At 40.4% G+C, this 13,123-nt stretch overlaps 2 protein-coding genes across 3 annotated transcripts in view; both read left to right on the top strand.

Moving 5' to 3' along the window:
• The first annotated feature begins 580 nt into the window (after nucleotides 1-580).
• Nucleotides 581-5,733, top strand: tmem183a (transmembrane protein 183A). Its single transcript, XM_041034816.1, has 8 exons — nucleotides 581-769; nucleotides 1,103-1,192; nucleotides 1,281-1,451; nucleotides 1,554-1,713; nucleotides 2,115-2,295; nucleotides 2,830-2,910; nucleotides 3,044-3,199; nucleotides 3,879-5,733. Exons 1-8 carry the CDS (start codon nucleotides 706-708, stop codon nucleotides 4,062-4,064), a joined length of 1,089 nt encoding a protein of 362 aa, XP_040890750.1. The 5' UTR covers nucleotides 581-705; the 3' UTR covers nucleotides 4,065-5,733.
• A 1,105-nt stretch (nucleotides 5,734-6,838) lies between these two features.
• tfeb (transcription factor EB) overlaps nucleotides 6,839-13,123 on the top strand; it is a 31,151-nt gene continuing 24,866 nt past the window's right edge. For both annotated transcript variants that reach the window (XM_041033705.1, XM_041033706.1), the window contains exon 1: nucleotides 6,839-7,044. The gene's annotated coding sequence lies outside the window, so the exon portion shown is untranslated. The remainder of the gene's footprint in view (nucleotides 7,045-13,123) is intronic.

Raw genomic sequence — 13,123 nt, forward strand, 5'->3', positions numbered from 1 at the left:
ATCATAGCCATAGTAATTGAGCAGTGCAACAAATTTCATGAAATATACATGTATAATAGAATGAAACCATGCGCATCAAACAATAACCTTCCGCCAGAATCATTTAGAGCCACCATATATGAAGGTAATGAGCACCACAGTTTTGAATTACACTCTCACTTTAAACAGGAAGTAGAAATAATGATAAATAACAATGTCAAATAAAAAAGAGCACGAGAACAAAATATTAACAGTGAACAGAATGAAAACACTTTCTCACGGGTTCATCTAGGCCTAAGTGTTTGCAATTCTGGAAAGTTGCCCAGTTTTTCCTCCAAAACTGCGAGGAAAACAAAAATATCTATTAGTTAATTAAGGAGAGGTTCAATATTTTAATAATTATCTCACTTTTCTGAGTTAAAAAAATGTGGCAGGATCACTTCTATACACTGTTGGTCAGGAGAACTCGTTGAAATATTGGTACGTACCAGCAGATGGCAGTAAAGCAACAGACCACACACACACACACACACACACACACACACACACACAACGATACTCTCGCGTTACGTGCAACGTCACGTCATTCCATGATGGCTGAAGATCCTGGCGGAACATTTTTCAATTTCTCTGTTATTTTTCTTTCTTTCTCTCTACCTCAGCTTGCCATAGAGACATGGCAGGACTCACACCCCCGTTAAGCGTTCGCAGATCATTGGTGTCGACATGCCCAAGAAAGGGAACCGAAAACGGCTGAAATTTAGGGCCGGGGACGTTTGTTCGGAATCAGGTTGGTTACGTTTGCGTTAGCCAGCAAGCTAGCCCGCCCACTGTTAGCACTCCTTATTAAGCTGAATTTGAAGTAGTTTAACCACCCACTTTTCAACGTTTAATGTGAGTTGTTTGACTTAAATGTTATACTATATAATGTTAGAAGTGAGGTTTTGCTACGAGCACTTTAATGTTTGTTTTCTGCTATTAGCATAGGAGCATGAGTATACCGCTGAAGTCGTGTGACCGGCGGACTGTGCGTGAAACTTACTGTAACAGGTTTTGCTGATATGTTAAAAAAAATCACATATACACAGTATAAGTATTAGTAATTATCATGTTTTTTTCCTAGTGACCGTTGCTGATTATGCTGATGCCGATCCAGCCGTAGTGAAGTCGGGGAGGGTGAAAAAGGCTGTTGCAAATGCAGTTGCAAAAGAAGGTAAAGCTGTGGTTGTGTACAGTCTCACTTGGCCTTCTCTGAAACTGGTGATCGAGGTTCTAAAATTACTGTTAAATGATTTTTCTAGTAAAATTACTCTGCGGCCTGGAAGCATCTCAGGGTGCTGTAGAGGAAGTCCTCTCGTCTGCGGTGAGTGTCCAAAAAGACGCTTTGGACAGTAGTGACGACCTGGACCCTGAAGAAGATGGAGAAAACGAAACCAAAGTGGCCCACAAGAAGAAAAACAAGAGGAGAAAGGGTATTATTTGTACTTTCTTTTTGAGAATAATAATGGATAAATGAGTTGAACACCCAAGATTTTCTGGTTATTTACTATAATGTTTGCATGTTGTCCTCACAGAGAGCAGTGAGAGCAGTAGTGGGGAGGAGTATCCGGTGGATATTTGGTTAGTGCTCTCGTCGTATATTCGGCCTGAGGATGTGTGCAGATTTGCTCTAATCTGTAGGAATGCCTGGACAGTCACCTGCACCGCAGCTTTTTGGACCAGGCTCTACAGAAGGTGAGGAGGTTTCATTGATTGGTGAACTACATACGCATTTGTTACTTTCACCAAGTGATTAATTGAAGTCAGTTTTGATTGGGTTTTGGTTGTTTGATCTGTTCAGTCTAAGGCTGATTCACTCAAAAGCCAGGGGTTGTGAAAGTGCAACTGGAAATAAAATCTGAGTCACTTGTATCCAGTTTTTAAACAATGCAAATATAGTACAAAATTTCTTATAATGAATTATATTGTACATTTAAAGATCATGATTTTATTCATCATTTGCAGTTTGTGTGGGACAAAATAAAATGCCTTGAATGTGGTCTAATAAGTAAACAAAGTAATTACATAAACTGGCATACATGTTGAGAATGTCTTTTCTTTCCCTCCCATCTTCCACCTCTGTTTTTTTTTTAAAGACACTACAGGATTGATGTTGACCTGCCGTTTCGTCTCCAGCCTGACTCTGTTGATATGATGCACTGTCTACGGGCCCGTGTCATTCGCTCCCTTTTTCATTTGTATGAGCCTTTTAGCTTGCGTGTCTCAAAAATTCCTACCCTGCCGGAATCCACACCCACAACCTTGCTCAACTCCAAGGTAAATGAAAAGACATGTCTCTGTAGTCATTGTTTAAGTATTGGAATGCAGAGTTAAAGGTTTATAATTATTTCATTTCCAGTTCCTGATCTGATTGCGTGTCTCATGTGATTGGCTCCTATGTAACGTGTCTGCCTTTTTCCTGTGAATGTTCTCATGATTGGAAAACTCACTTTTAATTAAACTCGGGTATAATCAGCTTCTCTAGCTGCTGGAACAGTTTTAGACTTAATGAAGTAAGGTGACCCTCAGCTGAGCATGCTTCCTTATTTAAGACCTTTGGTGTAATGTTTGTGTGGACTGAAACACTCTTCTCAGGCCATGGCACACAGTTTGAGGCACCAAGGTTAAACAGAAAATACATTTTCTCATTTCCCATTCCTCAGTTTTGCTTTTTTTTTTTTTTAAATCTTCCTTAAAAGAAAAGAATCTGGAAGAAACATTTTTAGGCATGTTTGTAAAGACGCAACACTCATCTTCCAGCCTTGGGCTGTAGAAACTGCTGTGTTATATGCTTCATTTTTCCTGTTGCAGTGTTTGCTGTTCTGGGTCAAAAGAGTGTCGGGGACTCGACCAGAGGCATTGTGGGAATTCAACTTCAAATTTATAAAGCAGGTAGAGAGTTTCCTCAAAACCAGTTACATTTCTTTCCCAATATATTAGCTCCATAACAAGTTGGTAATACCATGCAGTGGATCAGGCTGTCATATTTATGTTTTGTATATTTCTCTGGTTATCTCCATTGCAGCAGGGACACAGTAAGAATGGTTGTGCCAAGTCCTTGCACTTGCCCAGACAATACGAAGATGTCCACACAAACCCGGACTCTGACTGCTGTGTGCTTCAGGTCACCACACTCAATTTCATTTTCACCCCTGTGGTCATGGGTATGACACTGACCCTGGTTAGTACCTCTTGGTTGTCAGTTTATGAAGCTATTTTCAAATGTTGATGGGATTGATGTCGACCATTCACATTTTTAAATCTTAAAATACTTAAGACAGTTATACAATAAGACAATTTTTCTGAGTTAAAGTAACAGTCTAGTTTTTAAATGAGAATAGCGTTGGGCATACACAAACAACCAATGTGTTATTTTGGTTTTATTCAGTGATACAATCTCCAACTCTGCTGTCAGTCCCTGGAAACACCACAGTTGAGTAATGTTAGATAGATTAGATAGAGCTTACCATGCTGTATGATAATGAAATAACCTCATAAGTAAAAAGTAACAGCAGTGACATTGAAAGTCCTTAGATTTTAAATTAGTGTTGGTGAATCAGCCGTATCAGGGTAGTGCCGAGATGAGGGAATACCAGGATGGAACTCTGCCCAGTGTCAGTGGCCATAAGAGGGTTTAGAGACCATTAGCAGATCTATGTCTGCTATACTTTGATCAGACATCAGATTGGGACTCTGTCTCTTATCTGTTAGCTGTTCACAAATGTCTTCCTTTAAGATTTTAGACATGAAAGGAAGCTTTGGTGTCACAAACGTTGCTTAGGTTCTAGGGATCTGTGTATTTGAGAAGAGCTCCTTAACTCCTCTCTTAATCCACACTGGTCTGTCTGTCTTTCTCATAGTTCACAATTAACGTCAGCACGGACATGCGCCACCACCGTGTTCGCCTGGTGTTCCAGGATTCGCCGCTCCAGCGGGGGAAGAAGAGGGGGGATCAGGGCGGGACCCAGGTGGTGTTGGATCCCGTACACAGTGTGAGGCTCATGGACTGGTGGCATCCACAGTACCCCTATGTATCCTTGGCATAGGAGTCCTGTCCCCTCGGTTCCTACTGCAGCAGACAGCCTCTCCTGGAACACTGCAGTTAATTTCATCCCTCTACACCAAACAGAAAAATGACATTGGATGATTCTGCAAAACCCTGGATCATATTCAGTGACAAAGCTTTTGCACATTCACGTTTCTTTTGTCATTGTTAGATGTTAAAGAAACTTAACAATGAGGCCTGAGATGGGATGCTAATACCACCTTCTTCTGGTGTAAAACATGTTGCATGCCCATCCACCAAAACGATCCCCAGACACTACTTGTAGTGTTATTTAGTTCTTCCTGCACTGGTGTCAGACATAAATTGTTTACTGCAGAATTGCCCAATATGAGAATTGTTCCAAGGGAGACTTCTTATTATCTCTATACAAATCTGCTCATGTCCGCAGAGTGACATTAGCTGTCCCCCTTCTCTTTCAGCACTCGTAATCAGCAGTTATTAAGTCTGAAAACATGAAGAAGTAGGGCTGGGTAACATGGAAAAGAAATAAATGTCACGATAACGAGATCATCATCATCTAAAATCAGTACTTGATTTTACGTATCTGTTAATATATGAAAAACCACATCAGAGATCGTCTAGAATATCTTTCTAATTTTGGAAATCATGTTATTGCAAAGACAAAGTGTGAGTTTCAGATGAGACTTTTATGATTGTTCAGGGAGAAATAGAACTTAAAATTGATTTGCATCGTTATTTCACACAAAAGTGCATAATGTTTCACAATATGGAGAATACTGTGACAAGAGAGGAATGTGTATCTGATACTACAGGTTGCATTAAAGATTTAAAGTCCATCATTCTCTTACACAGACAACATAGTTGCATGTTGAACCTACATGTGACACATTTTCTCAAAGAGTTTTTAAAACTCAAAAGATTAACAGGGTGGAACATTTTTACTGCCCTCCAGTAATTTGTTTTTTGCTCACTTGAAAGTTACTCTAAAATATCTTATTTTTGCATTGGTTTGAATTATAAGACAGTAATACAGTACATAATTGTATTACTCTCTTAAAACCATTTTTTAAAAAATATTTAATTCAAGGCAGCCTCACATATTATTATGTGAATATTAATGACACTGCTCTACACTGAAGGGGCCAAAGAGATGATTTACTTCAGACATCATCCACTCATCTGCTGATTTGGGCAGTGTTTCTTTTCTTTCAAGTGTTTCATGGTGAAAAACATCTTTATTGTCTCCTTGCTGACTATATGAGCCATGTCCCTTACTGCCGTATCTGGAATCTCCGTCTCAGCTTTGACTGGCTCTGAGTGTTTAAAGTGGTTTGTCTTGTGTGTGTTGAATGTGAGTAGAACCGCATCATGTACCACATGGCTGATTGAGTGCTATGGAGGGAGAGAGGCCTATCACTGACACTGATTGATCCACAGTTAAAATCATTGAAACTTGATTTGCACATATACATATGTTTTGAAGGAAAAAAAAAACATTAGATTAGCCACCTACAGTTTACACTTAGAAATAGAAAGGTAGTTGATGGCAGGACCCCATAGCACAAGACAGCTGGATGTTCTGTTTAGCAGCAGTTGATTGTTTTAGTGGGTGGTCTGGTTTTGTCAAATGAGAGTTCCACTGATAGACAAACTTCCTGCACTGGAATAAAAACTGAAACTGCCCATGATGAAATGCTCTTCTCTTCTGTCATGACATGTTGTTGTACAATGTATTAGTTATTTTTGTTTCCCACTTGTGGTCATACTGGGTACTACCTGTGCTTCACATCTCAGTCGACTATACTTAACGGATCAGTAGTTAGTTGACTTGATGCCTTTTCTCCAACAGTCCCTGGATGATACAAGGGCAGTCCTCACATCTCTCTGTATGTTTGAATGCTTGTCATGCTGTTAGTTTACTTGCACCATTTAACATGCTGAATAATTGTCAGACTAGTGACAAAAAAACACAACTGGACAATCAACTTGAAACACAGTCACCAGTCACATTATTACCTACATCAGGTGATCTTTAAAATCATGGTGATACACCCATGCTTGCAGTGCAATTCCAGTACACTATGAAACGGGCAGAAATGTGAATTTGGGAATTAAAGCTGGATCGAGACTATGTAGACCCTGTGATTTAAAGAAGGTGAAGAAGGCTGGTGCAATCTAATACACATATCACGGACTATCCCCTCAGAAATAGATTCAGATTCAGAAAACTTTATTGTCATTCCCTCTACGTTCAGGTATGTATTAGGAACGAGATTATGTTGCACCAGCTCAGAAGATCACAGTAGAGGTAGATACCAGGTAAGAATGAAGACTTGTTACAGGACCATGTCCTAGATCACGGTATGTTGCACGGGGTTTCCATGAATAGTGCAGAATAATAATGCACAATAACCCCTGCATCCTAACACTGATATGTTTCACTGAAACTTAATGTTGGCCAAACTAAATGGGACACAAATAAATAAACCTGAAATTGTGTGTGTCTCAATTGCAGACCGAAGGGGGGGGGGTAAATGTGTCTCCCTGTTGTCGTGTTGGTTTTGGGAGTATTTTGGGTTGAGTTAGAGGACCTCATAAAACTCCCTTTGCTGTCAACGCGAATCACGTCATTGCCTCAAAATAACGCAGAGTCTGACCAGGACGTGAGAAAACTACATTTCCCACCTCGCCAATGCGCTTTGCCATTGGCGGTGGCACAGGTGACCGCAGACGCTACGAGTTGTGACAACATCTCGACGGCCGAAACGAAAACAAATTAGTTCAGAGGTTCCAGCGGTTGCACACGCACACACGCTGTGAGCAGCCCGTGGAAATACAGCGAAACTTTAAACACTCAAGTTTTGTTTTTTTTTTGTCCTTAAACACGACATTTTTTTTTCTGTGGCAGGTTCGGTAGTATCAGAGCGTGTAAAGAGAAGCGGGCACGCACTTTTCTTAAACCCGACTCTTTACTTCGTACTGTCTGACCTTCAGAGCGGGTAAGTGATATTTCACCACCGCCACTGAAATTTAGCTTCTGCTAAAACACCAACGCCTCTGGAAGCCCATCGAGCATGAGTTTTACGTGTTTGTTTTTCGCGTTACACACGAAGTTTTGTGGTTTATCGAGTTAAAAATAAATGGTAGTCATATTGTCATTTGTCCTTTGGAAATTAAAGTCAACGCCGACCTGTAGCTTTCAGTTAAATGTTGTTTAATCATTTCAAAATAGCTGAATTGATTTTTCTTCTCTGCCAGAGAAGACCTGTAGCGGTGCGTGGTTAAAGCCATGTTTTTTTCCCCCTGAAACTTTACATACAGGCTGCAAGCATCACAAATCACCGTGCACCATTGAGCACCATATATTATTCTGTCTCTAGGTCCTAATAACTTTGCTATCAATCTGAATAAATAATTCAAGAAAGACAGAGGCATTCAGGAGATAAGAAAACACATACTTCTTTGTCCCCAAAAGGAAATGTGACGTGGGCAATAGCACACAAAAAACATAAAGAATAAAATAAAAATTTTGTTATGGTTATGTTTAGAAGCCATTTTCACTTCACTAATAGTTTATTTTCTCAACTGTTTCAGTGTACGTGAAGTAGGGAATAAAACAGGCATGAAATTCTGCTGTTTGCCTTTTTGACGGGGGCACTGGTACCACTTTAGGACCCACTGAGTCAGACCATAATGCACCTCTTTCCCCCTTTTACTGTCATCTGTGAGTCTCTGCCTAGAGCCGTGCCTCTTGCCATTTATAAGCAGTGGGCAGGCTGGTATCGGTAACAACACCTCAGCCCCAGGGGTATGCTTCTATGTATAAGCTGTGACTGTAAACTGTACAGACTGTAACACTCTGCTGCTTATTCTAGTAGTTTCCTTGAAAGTGCTGCATGGTGCCAACGCAAAAATAACGAAGGCACTGCAGACCGTTTATTCCCACTTTGGCCCCCTCTGTGCAGAGTGGGGAGAATTTACATACCGAGTGTTTATTATTAGTGTGCGTGCATGTTGAGTGGAGGGTACAGTTTGTTATGCCTGTTGCTGTCCAGTCATGCAGTGTCATTATATTGTCCCAATTATGACATGGGATTAAGGTGTAGTTTTAGAAGGTGTATTGCTGTAATGCATGATAATTTGACTATGGCCAAACTATTTGCCAGTATACAAGTGTGATCTTTGCATAGAAATCGCCTAGAATTAATTTATATTTAGTGTGTTTCTGACATTTTTGCCATACCAAGTTATTTATCTAGATCATTGTATATATGAAGATGAAGATGAAGTTTTATGAGAGTGGTGCACCAACAAAGTGTTTGGCATTAGACCCTGTTTCCATTCTGCTGAAAACACATTAAAGTTCAGAAGGTCAGCTTAAAAATATCTCAATAGGTCTCATAGCTTGTAACTGACGTGTGTACCGTTTTCCCAAGCTTCTGCTTACTGTGTGATCATGACTTGTCTGCTTTCATTCTTAGTGTATTTCTAAGAAATTTCCCTTTAGACCTTACCATTAGCACTCATCCAGAGGTGATCACTTTCTGTTATAAACCACAATGATGACAGCTTATGAAGTGAGTGACCAGAAAAAAAATGAACATCCCAGCTATTCTAAAAACCTAAGTATAGGATTATTTATGACATAGATCATGGGAGGTGGATTTTAAGGAACTGCAGCCATTGGAAACCACAAAACAACCAGAGTGATATTGAAACAATCAGAAATCAAAGAAGCAATCCGATGACTGTGAGTAGGCATTTTTGCAGAAATATGTTTTATACACAAATGGTGTATGAATACTGTGTTTTTAGGTGGATTACATAAACACACCCAGTGGACGTGTTTAGGCTGTACTATGAAGTATTTTTTTTTGAGTATTCACTCACATAGTACTGATGCAGAATTGGAACGTGAGTTAGTGAAACTGGTCTGCCATCACATGGTTAAACCTGAATTACCAATCACCTGTAAAGACACAAAACTTATCTTCCGTTATCTCTCTTTGGTTTGTCTCACCTTTTCTACATTTTTATCTGACTCTCCCTCTTTTCTGAGAATCCATGAATGAAAACATCTCTGTTGTGTAACCAGATCAAAAATATAGATCTGCTGTTCAGCAGCATTGGTGCGCAGTTTAGCTGTGAACGTCATGCTAATGAAGTGCTACCACATGTCGATAAACCAGCTTAATTTAATTACGGTCTTGCCTCTGAACTAAAATCCTGTCAAAGAGATCATAGGAGATAACTGGAGATATACAGTATCTGCTGCTTGTTACACAACACAGTGTCAAAGTAATATTTATTGTCGAGACTGAATTTGTGCATGATAACCAGCTGTGTAAGTGTAGCTGTTTAGACCGTTACCTGCACTCACTTCCTCTCTCACTGCCAGAACATGTGTGTGCACTGTGCTGAAATACAGTTGAGAATGGGACAGATGCACATGGAGGAGTCAGTGGGGTTACAGAGTGCACACAGTATGAAAAGTCAGGGGTCAGTAAACACACTGAGCTGTGAGGTCACTGTCAGCAAGGTCAGAGGTCACCGGCCAGTATTTGGAGCGGCATTGACGCCTGACAGAGTGATTGCACTGTCTCTCCAATAGCACAGCTGCAACCTGCTCAGATGGAAAAACAGAGTCGAGTTTCAAGCACTAAAACCTCACAGGAGAGGTGACTAGCTGTTCTGATAGTGATTCTAATTACCAAATGTCTGACTGTATTGGGGCGTTTCTCTTCCATGGCTTGTGTTTATACGTATATGCTTGTATTTGAATGTGTGACACATTCAGCCTGATCACTTTGTATCAAAAGTCCGCAAACTAGCACAAGCATTGGGTCCTGTGTGCTGTGGATATGGAAAAGTGTTGTGTGGGTTGTATTTTCAGCCTCATTGGACTCATGTCTGCTTCTGAGTGTTAGAGATAGGGTTAATTTTCCCCAGGTAAACAGACTCAGCCACACACACACACACACACACCCTCATGCACACAGGCACCCTGGCAAACACCTCAATGGATGTACTCTAGTGTGAAAGAGCATCAGATGTGTGTAAACACGGCTTCATCCGTTTGCCATATGGACAGGTCTCCCGTGACCTGGACAGTTTTCTTGCTGTATCGTGACTAGACCAGGAAACTGTGTTTGAGGAACTGTCTCAGTGGTATACTGGATTTCCCTTAAAAAGAAAAAAAAAAGCCAAAACAAGTAACCAAACCCTGATGTAAGTTTGCCACTGACAGTTGGAGTTTTTCTAGAAATCCACAGGAATGACAGCTTGGCATGTGCTATGTGACAACATGACCCATGATCTATCAGAGGTGACTGTGGGTGGGACGTTTTAGGGCATGTGCTGAATGTGTGACTCCACTTCCTCATCTTATCTCCATTCCTCTGTTTCATATCCTCTTTTGACTGACAGACAGTAGTGATAGTCTAACGTCGTCTCTCTCTTTGCTGTAACAATGGCGTCTCAGCTGCACCTGTGAAGCGCACACTGCAGCTGCCCTTTTGTACATGTTTGGACAATTCGCTTGTTAGTTTGAACCGCAGGGGTCATCTGTAGTTTTTAGTGTTTGTGGCTCTCTGCAAATTTAGCTCTCTCAGAGATCCACAGTAAATGTCAAAGATTTATACTTTTATCTCCTTCTATAGATGTTGATCAGTCATCTCAGCTGTGCTTTTTAAAAATATAGAGACTAACTTTTCCCAAAGACCACACTAAATGTTACGATTGGGACAAGATGCTACAGGGCAATACAGGCTGAGTTCAGGGACAGACAACTTGCTTAGGTTGGAGGTAGGAGCTCCTATGAGGGTGTTGAAAGACCCACTGGTGACTCATGACGTGATTGTGCCACATTTATTCGTCTTTGATCTTATGTTTGTCTTAGATTAGCAGACCATGTCTGACTGAGTGTCCGCAGCATATGGCTGGTATTAATGGTGTGAGCCCTTGTTCTGGTTTTCACTTTTTATCGTGTCAGCCTTTTTCAGTTAAGATGGACATTTTTTTCTGTCCTTCTTACCTTGTAGTGTCTCCTTTGGGCTCACATAGGGCTCCATTTTAGGTCACATTGCTCTTCATATTTTGCTCTTTATCATTCAGAAGTAAAATATTTCCTCCCACTTATCTTAATGACATTTGACTTTCAGGTCGGAATCAAATACAAACGGTTGTTTCACTATCAGATGTCCTGTTTCACCATAGTTTTCTCAATATTGCCATGTGTCATATGACCTGAGGCTGCTGGCTGTTTGTTTGTGATGGTAAATGAGGATAAAACCCATAGACTGCGGGATAGCCTCCCTGTTTAACATAAGTCTGGCTTCACTGTTGTATCCAGCCTCTAAATTCCTTTCTGTCTTTTCTGTTCACACCAATGTGCATACATTTGGAAATGCATCCTTTGCGTCTTTATCTTTAACGATACTAAGCCACCCTTTCTATCTCAGAAAACTTCATTTTAAAATAGCTTTTTCGGGTTCAAGTCTGGGCTGGAGAAAAGTAACACACATTGGTTATTTGTATTTTTAAGAATGCAACTTTCTGTTCCCTCTAGTTTACTGTTTTTGTATTTCACTACACAGGTGTTTCAGTTTCAGTGTTTGTGTTATAAGATGACTGAACTGGTTTAAAACGTCTATATTTCAGGGTGTCACTGCAGCAGCCCAGAAACTAGTCACATACTAAGTGGCATTTATGAACCTCAGTCTAATCAATCAAGATCTTGGCAGTTGACAAACAACTGCCAATTTCCATTAAATCCTAAGGAGGAAGAAGAGGGACTGTAACCTTTTGCACTTTCAAAATCATCATCAACATTTGTTGTTGTTACAAATACTGTTTATATTAAGTGTCATGACTACTTTGGTTACTTACTTACTTGGATTAGTATTTACTGCAGATGTGAAAGAAGTAAATTGACCTTGATCAATACTGTACATCGTTATATCAGTAGTGAAATCATCTTTGTGGAGATTATCACTTTAAACCTGTGTGATATCAGACAGCTGAAGGACTGAATGGATGCTTCTTCAGTCGATAGCGGGCGTCTTGTCTCTTTAGAAGAGACAAGAGCTCTTATCTCTTAGGATTAGCAATGCTGAAAACCTCAGCAATTTTAGCAGCAGCACTGTGCCCAGCCGAAGTTTATTGACATTTTTAGTGGATAATTTCTTCCTCCTCTTTGTTGGGGTTTGTCAAAGTCCATGGGAGACACATTTGTAGTAAAAATTCTGTGACTGTGTGCGTGCATCTGTGTACAGAGACACAGCATTCCCTTGTCTGCACTGTTTAATCAAAAACTGTCCCCATATTTGGCGAGAGGACAAGAAATGGATGCTGATCTGGCACACACACACGTACATACAGACAGGAAATTCTTTTTTAAGCTTATCTAATTGATTATCACCCTGTTGACCCCTCCTTGAACTCTCCCCATGTTTTCCATTGTTCCTGTGCTCTCTGTCCTACCTCGTCATTGCTCTCTCTCTGCAGTTCTTTCTGTCTTTTACTCTCAAAAGTCTGAAGAGGTCAAAAGCAGCCACTTTTTTTATACTTAATAGTATTTAGTTTTCACCTTGTTTACAGAAGTTTATATAATGTGTGTGCGTGTGTGTGTGTGTGTGTGTGTGTGTGTGTGTGTGTGTGTGTGTGTGTGTGTGTGTGTGTGTGTGTGTGTGTGTGTGTGTGTGATGTGCGCCTTATCTCCCAACTCATCTCCAACATGCCTTCCATTCCATCTCCTTTCACATGGTGACCCATGCAAAAAGAAATGCTGCGTGGCTGGTTGGCTGGTTACCGCACTACTTTCTCTCTCTGTTACACAGAAGCACACTCAGAGATCCACTTTTGTTTACTCAGTATAAATAACAGATCATTTAAATGCTGCAAATAGAAAATGGGTGCTCTTAAAATAAACATTTGGTGGATATGTGCACTCTGATAGGAACATCCAACCATAGCAGCCTACACAGTCCATCTGCTATAGATCCCAGTGTGTTCTTCTGTTTGTATCTCATCTACCATTTATTTGTACAAAATTTGCAAAGTTGCAGAGGAAAAATAAAA

Source organism: Toxotes jaculatrix, chromosome 3, assembly GCF_017976425.1.
Source record: "Toxotes jaculatrix isolate fToxJac2 chromosome 3, fToxJac2.pri, whole genome shotgun sequence".
Taxonomy (NCBI): domain Eukaryota; kingdom Metazoa; phylum Chordata; class Actinopteri; family Toxotidae; genus Toxotes; species Toxotes jaculatrix.